The 22,581-nt window shown below is 41.8% G+C and overlaps 2 protein-coding genes across 4 annotated transcripts; both read right to left on the minus strand.

Moving 5' to 3' along the window:
* Nucleotides 1–873: 873 nt before the first annotated feature.
* On the minus strand, nt 874–15,088 carry pkig (protein kinase (cAMP-dependent, catalytic) inhibitor gamma). Of its 2 annotated transcripts, XM_020051820.2 has the most exons (4): nt 14,949–15,088; nt 7,844–7,953; nt 4,088–4,273; nt 874–1,865 (listed from the first exon to the last, which is right to left on the minus strand). In XM_020051820.2, the coding sequence occupies exons 3-4, from the start codon at nt 4,242–4,244 to the stop codon at nt 1,786–1,788; spliced, it is 237 nt and encodes a 78-aa protein (XP_019907379.1). In that variant the 5' UTR covers nt 4,245–4,273; nt 7,844–7,953; nt 14,949–15,088; the 3' UTR covers nt 874–1,785. The 2 variants fall into 2 exon arrangements, with proteins under 2 accessions (XP_019907379.1, XP_034151801.1); XM_034295910.1 differs by lacking the exons at nt 7,844–7,953; nt 14,949–15,088 and adding an exon at nt 6,978–7,537.
* On the minus strand, nt 874–20,697 carry ttpal (tocopherol (alpha) transfer protein-like). 2 transcript variants are annotated; one of them, XM_020051819.2, is made up of 9 exons: nt 20,542–20,697; nt 19,906–20,188; nt 19,469–19,650; nt 18,891–19,084; nt 18,594–18,704; nt 14,949–17,500; nt 7,844–7,953; nt 4,088–4,273; nt 874–1,865 (listed from the first exon to the last, which is right to left on the minus strand). In XM_020051819.2, exons 2-6 carry the CDS (start codon nt 20,178–20,180, stop codon nt 17,216–17,218), a joined length of 1,047 nt encoding a protein of 348 aa, XP_019907378.2. In that variant the 5' UTR covers nt 20,181–20,188; nt 20,542–20,697; the 3' UTR covers nt 874–1,865; nt 4,088–4,273; nt 7,844–7,953; nt 14,949–17,215. The 2 variants fall into 2 exon arrangements, with proteins under 2 accessions (XP_019907378.2, XP_010873499.2); XM_010875197.3 differs by lacking the exon at nt 7,844–7,953.
* Nucleotides 20,698–22,581: the final 1,884 nt, after the last annotated feature.

The following is a 22,581-nucleotide window of genomic DNA, read 5'->3' on the forward strand; positions in this document are numbered from 1 at the left end:
ATATTGTTCAGTTACTAGCAGTGAGCACTAGGTGGCATACTGTATCTTATGTACAACTACTTCACAGCTGGAGTGAATTAATGTAGTCTTACATTTATAGAAGAACTTCACTGCCTTTTTTTGGGGAGGTACATTTAGAAAATTTACAAAACACATTTAACTAATTGAAATCCAAATCAGTTCATTGCATATCTTCTGTGGAAGGCAATGACATTAAAATTTGAACAATGTCTACAATAAATACTTTTAGTCTTTGAAATTGTATTGTCATCATTCTGAAAAGAATAAGCAGGAAATTATGAACAGTTGAAATATAATCTAAAAATATCTCGAACAATTTGACCAGATACTATGATTATCACCCATTGTTATGTGTCTGTTCACAAGGAACACGTTTCCGAGGCAACCTTAAGGTTTTTCAGTAAGACGCCTGTACTGTAAAAGCCCACTAACAATAAACAGGACCTAGGCATCTAATAAGCAGCCTAATGGTGAGAGCATTGGGCAAGTAACTCAAAGTCTGAATACCTTAGCCAACAGTGATAAACGTTGTGCAATGTACACACCAACTTCCTGTGCCACTCCAGTGTACACACCAACTTCCTGTGCCACTCCAGTGTATTAGGTCATATTAATGAACTGTAAATATTCTTAGTCTTTCAACAAGCACTTATGACTAATGTTTTTAAAAGCAATAGGAAACTAGATCTTCCAGAACTCAAATCCAATTAGCAGTTTCCTGACCACTGAAAGGACAAATGGAATTTCAATCCATTCACTAACATAAGCCTATTAATAGCAGGGAATGTTTTTGGAAATATTAAAAATGGAGGCAGTGCGCATACTTTAACAACAGCTACTGTGAAGAAGATACATATTTCACATTTTATTACAGAAAAGGCATTCCTATTACAAAAGGTATATCAGAGAACCACTTGAAATAAATAGGACCTCCAATACAGTACGTTGTAATAGCAACTGTTTGTATTATTATAAAAGAAAAAAGGTAAAATAAAGAAACATTTAAACTGGGACACAAACTTACAGAAAAAAAAATTGCCACACACATGATTGAAGATACTTTGTAGCTCTTAATGGGAATTCCATGTTAGGTTTGGTACAAGCATTTCACTATGGACAGTCTTCAGAACCTCTGGAGAAACACAGGGCTTGTTTACATTACGAGCGAGAATGAAACGCTAGATAGACTCATTTTAGTCTTGTGTAATCATTTCCATTGCGTTTGAATTTACATCGGCATGTTTGAGACATACAATGTAGGATTGTGGCCGACAGACTTGTCTTCATACTGGCAAAACTCCAGGGGAGTTTAATTGAGAATGTGGCGCATGCTACCTCGAAAGGTGGTGTCTTGAGCTATCGATATCTGAAAGTTCACACAAAAGAATCTAGCGTCTCGAGTCTTCATCAATGTCTCAGAAAATGGAGCGTAATGTAAATAAGCCCATAGATGCGATTACCTTTACCATCTTAGTCCAGCAGCATCTACTGTATAGACCAACATCAGATGTAATCCCACTGTCAAGTTCTGTCAACTACATTTTCCACAATGCCTCAGCGCTAATAAAGGAAAAGCATCATGCAACTGGACCAGCAAAGCTCCATCAGAGCTAATCAGTGAGAGGTGATGTCATCACTGATGTCATCACTGTTGGGCTAGGAGAGGAGTAGGGTCCAGTCAGGCAGGACAACCAGGAGATCCTCTCTCTCTGTCTCCTTTTTTCCCCCATTCCTTTCTTCGTCCCTCTCTCCCTCTCTCGTAGTTTATGATGGGCCCTCACCTCCCTGGGCCTCTTGGCCGGTCAAACCTTCACCCTCAGGAGTTGGTGAGGTGCCAGACTCTCCTGAAACAAATGAGACACGTGATGCTTTAACAACACCACCACACAATAGTCCTTTTCTATAAGACATGGAAATCAGGGTCCATAAAAGTGTCAATAGAATATATGACCGGAGAAGTACCAACCCGTTTCCTAAAAAGTTGGGACGCTGCGGAAAATGCTAATAAAAATAGAACGCAATGACGTGCAAATCATTTATCCCTGTATTTAATTTAAAATAGTACCAAGACAACATGTGAAATGTTGAAACTGAGAAATGTTAATGTGTTTGGAAAAAAATACATGCCCATTTTGAATTTGATGCCAGCAACACTTTTCAAAAAACTTGGGACAGGGGCATGTTTACCACTGTGTTGCATCACCTCATCCTTTAACAATACTTTGTAAGCATTTGGGAACTAGTTTTGAAAGTTAAATGTTTTCCCATTTTTGCTTGATATAGGATTACAGCTGCTCAACAGTCGGGGGGTCTCCTTTGTTGTATTTCTCGTTTCTTAATGCGACCAAATGTTCAAGTTCAAAAGGTTTATTTATCATTTGCAATAACAGGTTACAGTGCATGGACTATGGATGGAATGGAAGAGGGGCTCCTGTGTTGAGCAGCCTTACAGCCTCTGGAAAGAAGCTGTCCTGTAGCCTGTTTATTTTGGACTGAATACTCCTCTACCGTGGCATGGTTGGCTGGGATCTGTAGTGATCCGTTTGCTCCTCCTCCTACACCTCTCTGTGTAGAGATCTTGCAGGGATGGCAGGTCCGACCTTGTGATGCGCTCTGCTGTTTTAATCACCCACTGAAGTGCTTTACGGTCGAGGGCGGTGCAGCTGCCATACCAGGCGGTGACACACCCGGACAGGATACTCTCGATAGTACATCTGTAGAAGTTGGTGAGTATCCTGGAATCCATGCCAAATCTCCTTAATCGGCATAGGAAGAAGAGCGGTTTCGTGGCCTCCTGCACCGCGATGTTAAAGTGATGAGACCAGGTCAAGTCATCACTGATGTTGACCCTGAGGAACCGGATGTTCTGAACTCTCTCTACTGCAGACCCATTGATGTGTTTGGGGGCGTGGTCTCCCCGCCACTGCTTCCTGTGATCAACAATCATCTCCTTCGTTTTGCTGATATTGAGCTGGAGGTTGTTTATGCTGACACCCCGAAGTCAGTGACCTTGCAGGGTTTAATAAACATCTTGACAGACTCTTGCCTTGAATAATGCAAGGCTCCACTGTTACATATTAACAAAAGTATGAAATTCTAATTTAATGTTGGGTTTTGCTTCCTAAACTTTGGTGAAAATGTTTATTCACCAAAGGGCCGACGGTGGACTGAAGAACCGGTGGGGGGGGGGGGGGGGGGGGGGGGGTGTCTTGTATGCTGCTTTGAGGAGTCTGCATGTAATATTAATCAGGAAAACACATGACAGGAAGAGAACAACGAGTTACAGTTAAGATTTACTTGGGTCAGCCTATGTGGGGGTGGAGGGAAATTAGGCAGCCAATAAGATCACAAAACAGGCCCTTGGTAATGAGGTAGGTGTTGCAGTCTCCATGAGCAGAGCGGAGGCAATGTCTGGAATATACTGGGATGAGGAGGTGACAGGACCAGTGGAATGGGGACACTACAGGCAGGCTTCTCAGAATACAGGGGGACGGGAGGGCAACTTGAACCAGAATGGAAGAATCTGTGTATACTAGACTGCGAGTATGACAGGGAAGCATCTGACAGGAAGGTGGCACTATTGCCTGGAAGTTGAAACAGTGGATTGTGTAGATACAGTGTGGGTGATATGAGGGGGAGAGAGTATGAATAGGTTAAAGAAGGGATGCAGGAATTTTGGAATTTGAAAAGTATTTTGATTGGGGTGTGTTAGGTACAATGTCAGAACATTTGTTTGTATTCCCGGGGAATAGGAAGGATTTAGTTCCTCCTTGAATATGGCCCACAATCAAATAGTCAGTAGGTGGCAGCACTGCACAAATATTGTCAGATGCCAACCGCCGTAAAATCCCCCTGAAGAAGGGCCGCAGATTTTAGCAGAGCCAAGTGTTGAGTTTTCAATTCATGTTAGTTAGGTTACGGGTTAGCATAGATAAGTAACGATCTTCGAGTTGGCCACAGAAGGTCACATACACCAGTGTTTTGTCCCATATCTATCATTGCGTTCCGATGAGCTTTCCGATTGGGTGGACACACCCTTCTAAGAGCATCAAGTGTATCTGCTCACCGACAGCCTTAAGGTCCATTCCTTCCATATCCTTGGTTAATTCACTGGTGCTGGCTGCTGCCCCTTGGCCCTGGATGTCGGGTACTGCGTTCCTTCGGCCAGTACGGTCACAGTTGATGAATTCAGAGTATGAAGGTGTTGTCTCCACGTCCATCATCTGTCCATGACCAGACACCACATAACCCCCTGCGGAAATGAATGGAGAGGGAACAAGCATTAGATAATGCCGAGGACATCAGCACATCATTTAGGCATTTTCAAAGTCCAGCTTATTGAGCCAAACGAAACCAAACTAGTTGGAGCAGGCATCGGTCAAATTTGCAGGAAAATTAAGTCTCAGCCATGACAGTTCTGTCCGGGATGACATGACAAAGTATGTGCCATCCTGTTTCTGAGATCAGAGCAGCAGTGATGGGGTAAATGTAACCATTTCTATTTCTGCATAGGTGACTAATGGAGCTTTCCTCAGCGCTAATTTGCCAACCTAATTACAAGTCACAGAAAAAAAGGAGCGTTGATCTGGGACTCATTAAACCCGTAAGTCCTTTACTCTACTTTTTCTTTCTCCAGAACGATTCACATGAGCACTGCAAACTTGCAGGGAGTTCTTTATAGTCAATAAGAAGCTTTTATTGGAGTAAAGCACAAGTGATCAATATGACCCAACGGGTCTGACTGTGCTTATAAAGCCTTTCAAAGGGCAGAGGCTGGCCAGAGAGGACAGGGAAAAAAGGGCTTATAAAAAAGAATGTATTGAGCTCAGCTCACATTAGCTATTCATTCCTCACTGCCCTGTCATTCCCTTCTCGGCCCACATTAAATTGGGTCACGGATCCGACCAGGGACTACAATAGTACATCTGGTGGTTTCAGGACAAAAGGAGGTGGAGGACAGAAAAGCTGCTCTAGAAAGATTAAAATAATTTGTTACTTCTAAAAGCTGGGTCTTCCTCTTGAGAAGAGGTGAGGCAGACAACTTCTCAGCTGGTTAAACCAGAAGGGACGCTGCACTCGAAACAACACTGACATGTAACAGAATCCAGTTCAATGGCAGGCTGTATTTGTTTGTTTTTGGACCCCCACTAGCTGGCGCTATGGCGACCACTAGTCTTCCTGGGGTCTGACAGGCACTGAAACTGTTGGCCCTTTGTGTCAAACAATCCTAGTCAACCAGACACATCCTACTCCAACAAACCAAAACATCCCTCCTTTCAGAATTAAGAATCAGGCACGGCTGTCCCACAGTGAATACCCGCAAACTTTGCCTGGCCAACAGCATTAGAACCAAATGATAAACCATCGGAATGTCATCCTTCAACAAAACAACGTTCAAGCCTGATGAACGACACAGATGCACAAAATGCTAAAACCTAAAGAATGGAGAAAGTTAAACTTGGCAGCCATAGCGAGGCTCTCAATCTCTTAGCAGTGACACAGTAACCCAGGGTCGGGTGTTTCCCAAAGACTTTCACTCACATTACATTCCTTTAGTATCACGCAGAGGAACTCATCCTTCAGAATGGCTTCCTCCTAACAGAATATTATCCCCCAGGCCAAATGGGAAGTACCCAAGGTCAGTGTAGAGCAACCCAGCTGGGTTGAGTCGGCTGCTTACAGTTTTTGTACAATCATCTCTTGGAACACTGAGTTTGATTTAAAAAAAAAATGTGCACTCAAGAACATAACTTTGTCATGACTTTAACAAAATAGTCATTGTTTTTTACAAAAGGTTGCTACCTTTTAATAGCTTTACAATGTAATTAGTCACCCAAGCATAGGCTTTCACTGGGGCAATCTAGAACATCCACCATCCACCCATCAGCTTCTACCACCATAACTTTGAACCACATTCCCAGCTATACATCGGAAAATAGAAGCATCCACTAATCTCTTTTATCAGCAGACAGGAATCCTGTTTTAAAATTTACCTTAGAATATCATTACAAACTAATGCAGCACATGACAGAATGTTAATTTCTGCTTGTCGACAGCGTATGGGGAAAAACTGTTCTATACGGAGGTATTTTCAGCCCGGTTCTCTCTTTCGAACACACAAACTGGAATGAAAACAAACGCAATCATTAACAAGTTGGTTTTCATGGAAGGACATGCGGTTTGCTGCCCTTTAGCATGTTTATTTTGCTCTACTCTACAGCCTCCCTCAGTTGTAGATTGCTGCAATATCTACCCTTTCTGCCCATCATCTAATATAAAGTACATTTATTTTTCACATTCTATTGTATGGCGCTCACTGTTAGAGATGGTTAACTGAAGTAAAACGACCTCACTTTTACAGTCTATGGTCTAACGTAATGGAAACTATGTTAGCCACTGGTCCACTTCATAAGTGAGTCTCTTTTTATCCTGAAAGGGCAGAGTCGGGGAAAGGAAATTGATGCAGCTGAAGCTACTACCATTGCCAAAGGGGAAATGTCACAGGTGTGCTTTCAGCCTAGACAAACATCTCCTTAATCCTCGACGGGAAATCACAACAGCACAGTATAGTGGGGCTGGGAATTGGGCCTGCCAACCTTACGAGACAATTACCATACAAGTGATGGGTCGTGAGACGATGGATACAAGTGATGGGTCGTTCGTGAGCGAACGGCTCTTTTTGGTGAACTTTGGAAACCGAGTAGCATTGGGGAAAGCAGCTGTTCATTTGGCACCTTAATTTCCAACAGCAAGGATTATTTGCAGTGACAACTTGTACACTAGAGACAGAAGATCATGCTCACCAAAACGACTCGGAATGCCAAAACGAATCGTTATTTTATGCACTGCCATTCTCAAGACACGTATCTGTTCCTGTTCAATGTTACGACTGGTTGTCAACGATGTGTACTGTAGGCCTACTTGCAATAGAAAACGTTCCCCAGTAGAAAACAAACCTTGTGTGGTGTCGGGTGCTGAGGATGCCAAATCATGTTAGCATGCGGACAGTGTGAGCAGCAGTAGAAACGACGATCCCTTTCACTCCCAACTTTGAGGAATACGATTTGTGCGGTCTCGCTAATGCGTCACTGGCGCAATGTGCAGTCCAGTTGTAATCTGAACTGGCTACATGGTTTGTTTGTTTACAGTTCATTGTCATAACCCACAGGACAATCTTCGGTAATAGGACGCCATCCAACACCAATGTCATCATCAACAAAAGCTTGCGAGTCGGCCAGGGAATACCATTAATATGATTCTCTAGAACAAACGAACAAACAAAAGCTTTCAGTGGGCCATTAGGGAGAGATGCTGGTCCAATGCCACTGTAGCTTTTTAAGCCTGATCACTCGGTATTAAACTCACATTATCTAGAATTACCAGTACAAAACAAACCACTGCCTTGCAGACTGCTAAAAACATTCAGGCTATATCCTGCCCAATTATGTCAACTAACGTCACTATGTGTGTTGAAAGGGGAAGGAAATCCACACAGGACTAAATTCAACACTCATGGCAACAAGCTAATCTTCCTTTCCAAGTATTCTTTCCTACCTAGTTGTTTTGGGATCTGCTGATTTTATTTAAACAACTGAACAGTATTAGGAAAAGGTTTTAAGAACATGCAATGAATAGGTGAAGCTAGACAATAAGAAGGACCAGATCAAGAGCCCTTTCCTTCCCTTTCAATTGTTGAGCGAACCGTATTCTGTTCTAAAATAACAAACTGTGAGAAACCATCAGCAAGCACCTGCTGAGTACAAATAGGACACTCAACATTACTCATTCATGATAAACTTAAATGCCAAATTCTGCAGCTTACCAAAAATGTTCAGCCTTTAAGAAGTGTACACCAACTCTCATCTCAGAACTCCAGTTTGACCGGATCCAGGGTGTGCTTGTGAAGCAGACAGCCATCCATGGACGCTCTCCCTGGGAAAGAAAGTGAAGTGGGGCTTGGCTATGGCACAGTGCCTCTGTTCCCCCCTCTTCCTCTAAAGACTGAGCTTCACTGAGACACTGGGAGAGTCTGGGTGCTGTCTGTTCTCATGCCGTCAGCAGCTGCTGCCTGCGTTGACCACCAGCCCACTTCACAAATTTGGGGAGTTGTCTTTCCTTCAGCCACAAAACCAGCATTGTTGCCCTACACGGCCCTTCCGTTTCTTTCATACATTAATAAATAAAACTGCGTCCAAGGAAAATACAGTCGTGGTGAGAATGTGCCGGGATCTGGTGTATCCTTCCTCTTTTTATGAGGCCCCCAGACCTTAATTTCCCCCCAGTAACGAGCGGGTCTAAGTTGTATGACATAAAGCTAGCCTGGCGTGAGCAGAGAGAAGAGACATTCCAGACTGAAGGGGAGTAGGGAGTCTTAGGCTGGTTCATTTGGAAAAGTTACCAGGACCATTTCAGCTGGTCACAACTGCCATTGTCCTCTCTGGTCTGTGGTTCACTATGCAAATCTCAGCCAAATCGTTTCCATAGCTACAGAATACAGATATAGTGAGTCAGTATGGGATATATCCTACTTGAATGCAATTTGGGATAGCATTAACATTTGAATAAAGTTAAGTATACATGCCCATATGGCAAAAACTTTCACAATGTTTTTATTGTCTTGGTGAACTAGAAGTTGTCTGGATGTACTTTTAGGAAAGATCATCTGAATCTGTGTGTTTTGGCAGTGAGAGGTCCCTGCAAACAGAGCCAGCAGTTCACATTATAGCAACATTGTATGCAACAGTAAACATAACATTTACGTTATTATTTGACAAGTTTTAAAAGCACTGATTTCAGAATGTCTCTCCTGAGTACAATCCTTCTACTTCAAGACCTTTAGATGGAGGATGACTTAAGCCCTTTTAACTCACATGACTCACAACTCAGGAAGTCCTTCATAACTTCCATACATTCTCAAGGCGCCTATTCAACTAACTCAGTGCTTCCACTGAATAACTTACTGCTTCCCTGAGTACAACTAATCTACTGTAACAAACCGTTACAGTTGTTAGTTAGATTACAGTTACATTGATCTAAACAGCCTTTTGAATCTTTTACATACCTAGTAGACCAGAGACTGAAAAGGATCTTAGAACACAAATAGAACTGATGACATACTGTTCTTTGTAACCCATACATGATGTGGAATAAACATTTCCACAAAGTTAAATATGAAGTCATGCTTCAGAGGTTCTTCTTGCTTCAGAGGTTCTTCTAAGCAGAACCTTATTTGACTCCAACGACCAGATGGCAAAGTTCACATAATAAACAAGAATAGTTTCATAAAACAAGCAGAATACAGTTCCATTCAGTTCCTTGTTAACATAAGTGTTCAGGCCGCTTGAAGCTGGGTCGATATCTTTGTAACACTCTGGGGCCTGTAAAGATGGGTAACATAATGGCATCTCCTCACACAGCACTCCACATACCCACAATGGAGAAGTGCTCACAAGCAGCACACAAAACACACACACACACACACACACACACACACAACACACACACTGAGCAGGGCTACGCAGCAAGTGTACAGCAAATGTAATGTGTTCCGCAAGTGGAATCAGAGAGGAGTTAGGAGCTGTAAATGAGCTGAAATCAATCCGCTCCAATTCTCTCGTCTTCTGCACAACGTATTAGTGAGAGATGAGTGTGTAGAGGACCCTATTACCCAGCCCAGTCAGACACATGATAATGAGTTCACTGTAGCCACATGCCCAGCCTATACTAAAAGAGGATTTAGTCCAAAATCTCCGGTCTAGAAGTGACGGGTGTGTGTGTGTGTAAGGACATAGCTTTAACCAACAGCTTTAGAAGACAACAGCTGGTGTTAACAAAGCACTAATTCCTGGTCGTCACAGAAAACACGCACAGACATATTGATACTGGCCTTTTTAACCACTCTGCTATGAATGAAGTTACAATAGTGAAAGAAAGTTGAATGAGGCTAGAGATTTCATTTTCCAGACCCAGTGTGGGAGGATAATCCAAGATACACACCCAAACATTCCAGTCCCACTCCTCCTGCCAAGCGAAACTTAGGAAAACCTGCAGGGGCACCACTGTTATGAGACACAGGGGTTGCCTGAAATCAAACTCTATTCCACATACAGCGCAGTCTAAAAATAGGAATAGCTGTCCTTCTTGGACGCAAGTCACAGGGTCTCACCGGGGAGGAAAACGCTCCTGGTATTAAATAGTTATCCTGAAGCAGTACTTCGACGTGGCAACGCTTTTATTTAGAATGTGATAGATCACTCTTAACCCTCTAAACAAACAGAGGCTAGATTCAGCACGAAGAATGTTACACAGCCTAACCTAACGGTTGTTTTTAACATTTATCCTACATGGTACCTTTGAAACCAATGGTAAATCCCCTTTCATAGTTGAATCGACTTGCTGACTGACAGGCATGTCAAGAAGATGTGAAGGGGTAAATAAGACGTCTACATAGCTCTGTTCACTACCCTGGTGGGTGAGGGTGAGGGTGAGAGAGAGAGAGAGTCCATATTCTGACTGGACCTCTTCATTAGCAACGGAAGTCCATTTCAGTTGCTCCACTCAACCTCTTTGTGGTCCTGCTCGTGGGTCAAAACAGCATGCGCTAGTCAACGTCCACAGTTACACTTGGTGTAATGGTGTGGCAGGTGGCAGACGGCGACAGTATATAAAGCATCTACACACAGCTGAAACACAACTAGATGGCGATCATGAGATACGAGAGGTGAGCATCCGAACGCACTGACTGCAAGTGGTTTTGGATGCAAATGGACTCAAACTTAAATGTGTGTACAATATACATAGGTTTACAGCTGATTCACAGTATAAGCCTAGTATATCTAGACACAGGGAGAAGCGCAGTGTGTCTGCAGCACAGTGCACCTATTCTTGTGCACGGTTTGGAGGTGGCTTGACGGGGTCAGTACAGTCATAATGGTGTTTCTGAGATAAACGGCCAGTTACGGAGGGCCACAGCATGGGGAACGGAACAGCTGAGGATCGCGTAGGCCATCAATGATGGGAAACCGGCAGCTAAAGATCCATTCTGCTAAAAACACAATGCATGGCTGACCCAGACAGTGATGGAGGTGGATGGACCCTTCGACTACAATTTGTAGCGATGAATCCGGATTGATTAGATGTTTTTCATTTCCCCCCCCCCCCTTGGACACAGCAAGTACAACATCAAATGGTGTGCTTTCTGGGTGACGTCAGTGGTGTTGTCCACCCCGCCATGTAATCTGAAGGACTCAGCCAAACTAACAGCTGAACCCGCAATCTCAAGGAGGAGAGGTGGGGTTGGTTCCTGAAGTCAGTGACCACCTCCACAATTATGTCTGCGTTAGGTTCCAGGTTATTTTGTGAGATCACAGAAAATAATCTAGTCCAGAGACTGAAATTGGATCATGCTTCACATCTAGTGAGCACAAACAGGGAACAGAGAGGAGAGGAACGAAGGCACGCATGTTTATTTTGATTGTGGCTAAATTAAGCAATCTGGAAAATGCTTGTTTTCCTTCCCCATGCTCCGAGGAGCATAGAAAAGTACTTTTATGTATGCCTAGGGAATTAACTGGTATCTAAACGCAACCGAAAACAACTGGTAGAGCGCATCTTTTTGCAGCACCTGCTAGAGTGCATTCCCCCACTCCCCCCACCATGTCTCCGTCAACCACAAGGCCTAATTGGACACATCTCTACACCAGAGATGAACATATGCTTAAAATAAAGACATCGAAAAGTATAACCATCCACGGACCAAATCAACGGTATAACGCGACAGTAGTTATGAAGGTGATCATAAAAGGAACGTCTTCTTGTTCCCTCCTTCTTTCCCTGGAATGTATTCTAGAGGTAACCTTGTGTCTTTTTGAACGCTGACTTGCAGTCCCACACAGCTGTGTCATGTCACACTGCCTCAGCCCAGGCCTCTCCCAGATATCTACAGGAAGTGGATGTGGGCGTCTGGTAATTTGATTCACTGAGTGGAAAATGAGAAGGGTTCAAGCTGAGTCACAACATTCACCAGTAACAGGAAGCTTTAGCAGGCTCAGGTAATCATCATGGTTTGGTATACATTTTAATTTTTTTAAGTAAACCAGCTCAGAACTCTAATACAACTACTCTGGAGTAAATTAGGTACATTGGAAATTATTAGTAAATGGGAAATAATGGAGAAATTAAATATATGTTGCCAGTTAGTTAACCAGTTTTGGGATTGTCAGTCCTTAAGGCGATTCCATGCAACGGTCAACCTCAGTAAACCTCATTAAAGATAATTAGAAACATGCTTTAAAGTAGTCCCCATGAAAGTAATCTATAGCCCAAGAAACCATAGTTTGGTTTTCTTTTAACAGCCTAAATTCAGCCATCTAGCTAAAAAAAAAAAAAGATCTACAAGGGGAAATGCAGAAACAATGGATTTAAGACTCTAGAATTCCTTAGCAACTAACTAGATAACAAGCTAGCTTGGCAATCTAGCTAATGCTCTAAAACATGTGGTTTGGAAATACCATTTTAAATTGCCTATCCTGCCCATAGTATAACTTATCAAACAAGCAAACACTGTGTCCAATGTTAGTGGCGCATGACAGGAACATTTTGTAGATTTAGCCTTAAGAGCTAATGAGATAACAGCTGGCTAGCTTGGAATTCTAGCCAACGTTATAAAGATATTCTGAATTTCCATTTTTATAGCCTATCCTACCCAAGGTATAATTATATGTTTCATGTCCTAGGCTGGTGGCACCAGAATGCTGTGTGGGTAGCTATAATAAGTTATAGTATGTTAGCCACAACAGAGACATTTTGCCTTCAAAATAAAGGTTTCCTATGCTTGGATGCTACTATGCTAAATGGATGTTGGTGCTCCGATCACAGGCAGCAGTGTGTGGCATTCAAAATGCAGATGCTAAGAGCTGTTGGAACAGCTCTTAGCATCTGCATGCTATGTGAACAATCAGAGGGGCAATATAGGGCTAAAGAAAGAATCAGATATGTGCTCAGTGCAGAACTCGTAATCACAGTATCCACCATTTTACATCTGTGGTGGGAAGTGAAGGTGGTGTATGGAGTAGCTCTTTACAGGAAAACCCTTTCGAATCATAGTGGGAAAAAAATTCTGGTCTGGGGACACTGCGATGTCATCGCCCGGGGAAGGGATCTCGATCTCAAACTCGACACAGGTATGTCCACCTCAAGGCCTCAGAGGTCCAATATGTTGGCCATCTACTCACATAAAAAAGGTGTTAAGCGTGATTCAGCCAGAAACGAGGCAGTCGTCCTGATGTCCTGATCACCAGATGACAAACTTAGGCTCCAGTGGTTCCTCAGAATGACAAGTTACCCATGTAAATTAATCGCATGCTACTTTGAGGTAACGGGTCCCTCACATGGACATTCAATCGACAACGCTGAATCTACTGACTATTAAGTTAATCTCATTGAGGATCTCATTGAGGAACTACGGCATGAAACTCTGGCTGACACTGCATGAACATGCCTCTCGCTCAGCGATGCACCTCTCAGAGAAATATGCACTAGTTGGCGGAGATGTCATCTCTGCACTGCTAAACCTCTGCAACCTGTCAAGAGATGGGTTACCCACACCTGCTCAGCAACTGACGGCGAGGAGGACGAGGACCGCAGTCCCCATGGCTGAAGTCATTTGTACTCCAAACGTGGATACTCAGGTACACGCAGCGCCAACGAAATCCATACAAGAACAGAAAGTGCACAATGACAGGTCCACGAGATCCCGGATACCTCATCCACATGGCCAAAGTATACACACAAAGGCACCTGGCATTGCCACTCATTCTGGGAATTTACAACACCTCATTTACAATCTCTGGTAGTTAATTATTAAGAAAGTTCTTTAGAGCAAGATGTTGTGACACGTCACTGACTCCTACAGGTTTTTCTTTTTACTTATTGTTTTTGAATGGCTGCATGGGTATTACGGCTGCATGTTCCGTGGCCTGGTTATGAGGTCACTACTGGCACACGGTGGTCAGGTCACAGGAGTTTGGGACATGGAACTGTTTGCTAGCTATGAAAAATAAGCACCTGATCTCAGCAAGTTAAACAGTTTCCTTGTGACTTCACACAACCACAGAGGAGTTGGGTGAAGAAGAGTGGCACTGCAGCAATGAAAATATACATACAGTACTTAGGCATACAGTTTGTTGATCCATGATTCCTATGTGAGTGCAGTACATGGACATACGTGATTCAACTAATGGTGTTGTTAAACAGGTACTTCTGCTGCTGGACATAAAAGCAAAACAATGTATACGGGGGAAGGGGGTAGCCACCAAAACAAAGCGAGGGACTGTCTGAACTCTCGTTTTCTGTTGTTTCAGTTTGAAAACACCTCAGGTCCACTGGGCCACCCCTTCATCATCTACTGGATGAACACATCCAGATGAAAGCAAGAAAGCTTATCAGCTACAGCAGCATCTGGTCAAAAGAGATCAGTTAGTCACGACCAATTGTAAGCTGCATGTATTTTCTCTATGACACTGTTGAGCTATTTTCAAATTACGGTATTTGTTGAGAAAACTTACTTTGATATTGCCATTTCAAGGCCAGTTTATTGCTGAGTGAGGGAACGTTATCTGTTAATCGCCTGATGCCGCGTAATACGCAAAATGTTTAATACAATCATACGATGTGTAATGTCTGGATTGAGAATAGAGGAGCTCAATTTCACACGAATCCCCCAAAATAGTGCGAGAACAACAGGCTGTATCTACTACCATCACCAGATAAATAAAAAATAAACAATCTTGTTCATATACAACGCCCCTCAACTCGCTAATAATCTCCCGTTCCGTACATACAACTACCGAAAAAAAATCAGAATTTAAATTGCTCGTAGACGCATACATTGTAGCACGTTCTGTAACAAAAAGACATAAATGACAAACCTTAACCGCTCGGCTTTCTTATCCACTTTACGAATTAAGTTTCTGGGCTGGTCTGCAACGTATAGTATAAATATTAATAATTCACTTCGCACGGATGTGTAATGCTGTCCCCGAAAGCGGGAATATTTGTCTGGCTGGCAACCTCGGGAAACAACCAGGGAAGGTTACGTCTTGAAACAGCTGTTTCCAAAATGGAGTTAGCCTACAGACAGCCAATCAGACGTCGTCTTATGATCCAAGCTTCAGTAAACTCAGGCTTTGTCCCTCACAACTTCAAATATGATAACAATTAGGACGCGACAAAAATGTAAGTAGCCTACCTTAATTCTAAGGTGCCTAAATGGGTAGCTAATTGATAATCAGGGGATTTAATTACACTGATTATTGTATCAGTTATGTTAACTTGATGATTGCTATTTTGTTCTCGCCATGCAATCCATCTTCTGCATTGGTCATGTGAAGGTTTTGTGGAACACATACTATCTGAAATTGACAATTTTCTTTATTCAACTTCGTTCTTTTGATCAACATGAATATTTTGAAAACATGTTCAGGGTACAGACCTTAGAAAAAGAAATAAGTTACTAATTAGGCTACAACTTTGTGCAATGTGACTTAATAACAAAATTATATATATATGTATTTGTGTGTACAGTATATATATATACACTTTGGCCATTCATAACCATATACAGAGTATATATACACATTGAAAGAGTTTATCCATAGAATATAACTCTAAATGGCCCATCGTGGCCTAATGCCAGTATTAAAATATTTGGCAAACAATTAAATATTGTTTTACAAAGACATACAGTGATGATTAGTGGGACTCCCCATATGGCTGGTTTATGCACCCCAGGTAGGAGGTTAAATCTGGTAAAACAAAACATTACAGGCCATTTTCCAGATCACCATTTCTAGCTTTGGACAGTAAAACAATTTCAATGGAGAAATTCCATTCAACATATTTTTTAGTCTCTACACTTTACATGCCCAATTCTATTCCATTGTTCTAAAGCAAAGAAGACATTGAGCATCTATATATAATGTTACATTAAAACCCAGTTAAAATAATGCAAGGCAGTTTCATGTACATAACTATTCAATGCCATGAAAACGTTCATGTCAAGCTATGTTAAGATTAGGCTACTATTTATGAACACCTTACAACTACCCGCTACTTACAATGCTAGTGGATGAAATCAAATCTGAATGACTGGGTGATAACTGTTCAAAACTAGCAAAACTAATCTTAATCTATATTGCTTTGGTTTCCCAACAATAGGCTACACAGCTCTCAGTAACTCACACACTACTGGTTTTGAGTGGCCAACTGGTAAGCAAGTGGCGCTAGCAACAGCCTTAATTTCATCATGGGTTACCGTTCCAGAAGGCTTCCGCATACATGGTAACATTGTATGCGAACCACACACTGCCCTGAGGGTGGCTTAGGATAAAAGTGGCATACTTGTATCGCTATGTACACAGACTCCATTTATAGCCCATCGCACATCTATCAGTGGCAAAGAAGATTAAGGCAAAGCATGGCTCGGTTATAACTACTTCACGTTGTTCGATGGCCATGCAGATGAAGACCCTCAGCACTTTCTGAGAAATGAAGGAGAAAGTGTGAGTGTTCAGGTGGTATTTCAAATGGGCACATTTCAACGTCATCCTCAATGGGAAACACAGTGGAAACCCCAGCGGTTTAAAATTGAGAGACACACACTTGTAACTACTAAATGAGTGAACATGCCTCCTTGCTAAAAACCTAAAGCTGCCTCATGCTTGGCCGTGGAGTGTCCTCACAGTATTTTCTGGTGATCTAGGATCAGATTCCTTACGATCTCAAATGGTAAAACTGATTCTACACTAACATTAACATTTGAATAATTTTATCCAAAAAAACTATTGGAGTTAAGTGCCTTACTCAAGGGCACAACAAGTTATTCGCCTCGTAGGCTAAGGGATTTGAACCAGTTACTTTTTGGTTACTGTCCTGACACCAATAGGCTTCCTGCCATCTCAGCACTCTATACTCTCGAGACACTTCTAGAATACAGGCCAATACAAGTCTTTGGGGCACTGACAAGTTGGCCTATTTGACAACAATAAAACCTAACTGCATGTTTCTAAAAATAAAAGTGTACTCATTCCTCCCAGGTCCCAGATAGCTTTGTCATTTTTACCAAGTGTTTGGCAAGACTACACAAACATATCACCAGGCTGGTGTCCCAGCAGTGATTAAAAGAGATAGGTGGTGGTCAGTAACAGTAATAGAGTTGAGAACGTAGCCCCCTGAAGCTGTCATCATCCTGGCCACCACTGCCCGTCTGCTCCCCTTCAAACATCATGGAGTCTGGGAGAACTACGCCCTCTAGGGGATCTGGCTGGCAGAACTCCACGACAAACTCCTCCTCAGAGTCCAGCAATATCTTTGACCAGGCTGTCATGTCAAGGTGACCTGCCACCCCGCCGTACTCGGCAGGCAGAACCGACTGTGGGATGTGACTGTGCAGAGAGCGCATGTCGGATCCATGAAGAATGTACTGTATGGAAAATAAAGGCAGTTGTCAGGCTGATGGTCTCACACGATCACAAAGGAGCCTAAAGTGCTTGAAGACAGCTTCATATTCATCCCATTAGGTTAATTCAAAATGGGTTTTAAAAAAACATCTGAAATCTGAATCAAATTCAACAGGTTCCGGTGAACAGAAAATGTTGGATATGAAGAATCCATATTATGTTAAACACTGAATACACATTTGGATGTTTATGATGCAGTATTTTAAATCAGATACACCTTCTGTGACCAATACCTTACTGACTTAAAAATAAAACTCAGTTGTTTAAGCATTACAAAAATAACTCTTAGATGTTAAATTATTGATAAATGCAAACAAAACACAGGCCATTCTCTAGGACCCATAACTGGAATAACCTTAAAATGACTAACCTAGACAGATAACACACTGAATGAGTTCCCTATAGTATGTGGATCTCATGGTATTTTACTCAATGAGATGTCCTTTAAGAAATGTTGCTGGTTAAAAAGATGAGATCAAGATTGGGTTATTTTACGGAAATAGAGCATGTCTTTATTTGGATAGTTGAAAATAAATAATTCAGGCCACTTTCATCTCTGATGTAGATTTTGAGGACATAATATACACACAGAACTAGCCAGTATGCCTATATCACTTTGTCCTTTGATTTACTTCTGGTGACAGCTGAAGGATTCATTATAACTTCGATGAAAATTAAGGGTATGCTTTTCTGTATGTAAGATGAGCACAGCAAGTGCTTTTGCAGAAGCACATCTGACTTATAATCTGACACATGATTAAAAAGTATTAGCTATGCCTGTTGTAACTGCTGATCTAGACAAACCCACGATTATATCATTTGTATGCTTTTTTTTTTATTGAATTCTGTGTCTTTAAGCAAATTTAAAGCATTGCCAGAGGTTTGGGTGTGCCTGCTTTAGATTTTTAGTTGTATGTTTGCTTGTTAGAATGTTTCTTTTTTGTGTTTGTGTGCGCACTATTATCATTACTAGTTTATGTATATGGGTTCAAAAGAGAATGTTTACCCCTGATTAAACAGGGGTAAACAAAGGACAAAATATAAAAGGAAACTCACCCGCTCAGCCATCTTCTCTTTCAAAAAAGGCTTAATTAATGCAAATATCCCTTTGAAAATCCGGGGTTCATTTATGATGTTGACAGCTTTGATACGTATTGGGAAGCTGTCCTGAAATGCAAAATTAGAATTACAATGTCTTTACATCACTGACAAACGATAAAAGCCAACAGCATCTATTTTTGATTTACGATGATGTTAAGAAAAATATTCAAAATAGATCTGAGTGTATTTCAATCATGCAGTCATGGGTGAAAACATCAATACAGGTCAAATGCAAAGTACTTGATGGATTACCTGAAGGATGCTGACAACCTTCTTGGCCAGGAATGGGCCTGGATTGGATGCCTGGGACAAGCCCACCCCAGTGTAGTCTGCTAAGATGACTATCCCGTTCACCTGAGTGTCTTCAGGCTGAATCAGCTTCTCCAGGGTCAGGTAAATTGCCCGAATATTGTCCTCAAATGGATAGTCGTTTGCTTTCCATTTACCTGTAGTAAAATATTGTGCCTATAGTAACACTGAAAACCGTAAAGCATAGGAAAATATAAAATCTGTTTTTTCACTAAAACAATCCATAGATGTTTATGAGCCGCTAGGCATTTGTGGCTTCATTCTGTTTATAAATTATAAAACATTGTAAGCAAACGGTCCTTATAATGCATGGTAAAAAAATTTAAAAAATAAACATCGAAAACCAATTTTGTTTTTTTAAAGATTAAACAGGTATTTTTCCATGAAGTGTATCAATGGAATAAGGGTACAAATAGAGATACAGAAACATTTAGAGAGGCCTCAAGACGTAGAAAAGCTTGTCAGACACAGGAACGTCGCTGGCCATGGAGAAAGACCGTACTGTTAGCTAACCCACTAACCAGGTCTGAGGCAGAGGATGTAGCGTCCATCGGGGTCTGGATGGGGAAGGACAGTGAGGAAACCCAGGTCCAACACATGTTTGACTGTGGAAGGTTTCAGGTCGTGGAAGACCTCGGGCCAGGCCCGCCGGCTGCTATGGTAGTTGAGGAGCAGCTGCATGGCCCGGTCATAGTCAAACTTTCTGGGGGATGGACGGAAATGAGGCGTACTCATGTATGTTTCAAAATATTTATATTAAAGTAGCATTTTCAATAAGCCCATATTAATACAGAATCATAGCGTATCACCCTTGATCGATCTAGGATCAGCTTTGCCTTTCACATGATTAACTATATGATAACATGGATGAAGTTACTGATCCAAGATCAAAACTCCTACTGTAAAATGCTTACGGCCAGTTTCCCAGATTCATCTTTATGGGTGCATCATGCTATACCTAGCTCGTAGGAAGCGCAAGAGAAACGCATCGTCCAGCCTGGTCCTGAGGTTAGGCTGCTCTTTCAGCACCATGTCCCTCAGGGCCTGCACGTCTCTCAGCCTCCACTCTGGCTTCTCCTGGAGTTCCTCCAGGGCCTTGGCCACCAGCTCTGGGGTCAGAGTACAGGAGTAGATGGGTGGAGGAGGGCTGGGGAACCACTGATCTGAAGCTGGTGGTTCCAGAGGAGAGCCAAGATCAACGTGCCTCATGGGCTCGCTTTCTTCAGACATCATCCTGACCACTAAAATATAAATGATCCCACATAAATGTCTGCATTAAAGAATGCAGAAATGCTGTAGTCATGCAAAAAAAAAAAAAAAAACAGGATGTCCCAAGTCCCAAGGCAGTGGAGCATAACAAATAGCTAAATTACCACATGACAGCTCTGAGGGTATAAGCAATTTCCTCTGTGGACACTATGTGCTCATTGCAGTCTTTTGCCTAGCATACTATAGCAACAACAGGCACAGTGACCTAAACGAACTACATGATGATTATTGTTAGGCTGTCTACACTTAATACTGTATTTCCCATCATTTCTGATTTTAGCTACGCTGTACTTGATGCAGCCAGCCACTCCTTCAGAATACCAACCAGAATGTCAATAGATTTAGTATTCCGAAGGTCGATTATCTTCTATCACCATTCCATGTCGACTTTCCAAAATCGTTATGAAGACGAATGCTGGCTAGATCATAACAGAGATTATCAACAAATAACCAACCAGCCTACATTCCGCGGCCAGTTCCGGGTAGCGCGAGACTCGTTATCTCTTTGGTTACTCTATATCATGTGATGAACTGCGTCATTCTAGGCTGCAAATCACTTTCTTGTCTTTCAGTAAGTTCACATTATTCAGATGCTACTCCGATGATCTTGGTAGGCTAGGTCTTAGTTTGTCTTCTATGTTAAATATCCACAACAGGTATACTTCATATATATTATGTTTTGTTCTGTATAATATCCATATACATACATATTTAAAGTTTCTATTACTTATTGTTATCCTAGACCCACTATTGTTTTACGTCTGCAGCTGGAGGATAGGCTTATTCATTCCAACAAAATAATTTTAGTTGTGAAACAAATGTTTAAACCAGTGAAGTTCAAAGTAAACGTTTGGAATGTCGTGACGAAGTCTAAGCTAAAGGTTTTCAATGCTTAAGAAATTCGACAGATGGTGCAATTGCACCACAAACACCGGGTGGAAGTCTTACGGATGATTTTACACAGACAGTACAATTCTGACTTTTTTAAAAATCAAGTTGGTTCTTTGAACAATGGCACAGGCAATGAAAACAGACCTTATGTGATTGTGTAAAAAAAATATGCATGATTTACCTTGTCTGTTCAGATAATTAAACAATATGACACGAGGGGGCGTGTTACAGTATATGGCCAATATATCGCTACTATGCGCTGTTCTTTGGCACGACAACGCATTGGGTAGTAATAATAATTACATTCATAATTGTTAACCAGTGCTTCGAATCCGGAAGGTTGATTGGCTAATAGCCGTGGTTTATGCAAGCCATGGTTTTACGAGGCTACGTGATAAAGGCCATTACGCCATGGCTAAGACCTGTTCCTAGTCACCAGGGATGCAAAGTGCCTGGACACAGAGTTTAGCTGTGGTACATTGGCCATATACCATACCCCATCATGTAGTATCCCTAACCTAGGGTAGTTTGAATCCTGAATTCTGATTGGCTGATAGTCACATCACAAATATCACATCACTTTGTACTGCTCTAATTGCGTTGGTAACCGGTGTTTTGCAGTGTTTTTCTTTGTTCATCCACTGACACTAGTTGATCATGCGAGTGACAAAACCCCCCACAGAAGACGAGGAATTAAACCTGGACTAAAAAAGTAAACTTAAATTTGGTAATTCTTCTGCTTTTTGAGGAGGATTTTCTTTATTTGCCAAAACTGTTCTGAAATGTCGGTGGACTGGTATTCATCCCTTGCTGCAGCGGTGTGAGTATACAGCTCCGGGGAAAAAAGACCACTGCACCTTTTTCTTTCCTTTCCAAAAAAGTCGAAAGGGAAGATTTTGAGTGAGGAACAGAAGGGTTAAAATTAAAAGACCACTGCAAACTGAACGCTTCTCACTCAACACTTTCCTTTTCAACTTTTTTGGAAAGGAAAGAAAAAGGTTCAGTGGTCTCTTAATTTTATCCAGAGCTGTATGTGCGCGGGAAGCAGTTGTTGGACCAATCTGTCACTGCTCACGTGGACACCACATGGTGACCGTGGCCGAAGAGCTCAACAATCATGGAATATAAAATAAGCAAAAGAAGCCTGGTCACTGGAAACAAAACTTTGGTTAAATAACATGCTGTATTTAAAAAAAATATATTAATTGTCACTTTCTATATAATTTTTTCATTTGAATTCTGGATCCTTATATATGTTATGTAATTTATTTCCCTGGTTTCCTCACTCTGATTTTGTGGGCGTTAAGGAATCATTTAGTTTTTTCCAAAATTGGCTTATAAGATGGTATAAAACTCTCCCTCTTACCTAGCAGAACACTCATTGGTCTTTTATACTCACATGTGCCTTTTGACATAATGCAGCTGCCCAAAAGTATTATCTTTCCTTTTAACCATTTCAGTGTACAATCTCAAC

Source organism: Esox lucius, chromosome 12, assembly GCF_011004845.1.
Source record: "Esox lucius isolate fEsoLuc1 chromosome 12, fEsoLuc1.pri, whole genome shotgun sequence".
Classification (NCBI taxonomy): domain Eukaryota; kingdom Metazoa; phylum Chordata; class Actinopteri; order Esociformes; family Esocidae; genus Esox; species Esox lucius.

Bases quoted from the DNA above. Each gene is read 5' to 3' on its own strand.
- pkig (XM_020051820.2), bottom strand. From the start codon at position 4,244: ATGATGGACGTGGAGACAACACCTTCATACTCTGAATTCATCAACTGT. The intron at 1,866-4,087 runs GTGAGCAGATAC...CATTTGTTTCAG, and splicing joins AATGGACCTTAAGGCTGTCG to GAGAGTCTGGCACCTCACCA.
- ttpal (XM_010875197.3), bottom strand. From the start codon at position 20,180: ATGATGTCTGAAGAAAGCGAGCCCATGAGGCACGTTGATCTTGGCTCT. The intron at 19,085-19,468 runs GTTAGTGGGTTA...ATTTTACTACAG, and splicing joins CATCCTCTGCCTCAGACCTG to GTAAATGGAAAGCAAACGAC. The intron at 18,705-18,890 runs GTAATCCATCAA...TTTGCATTTCAG, and splicing joins AGGTTGTCAGCATCCTTCAG to GACAGCTTCCCAATACGTAT.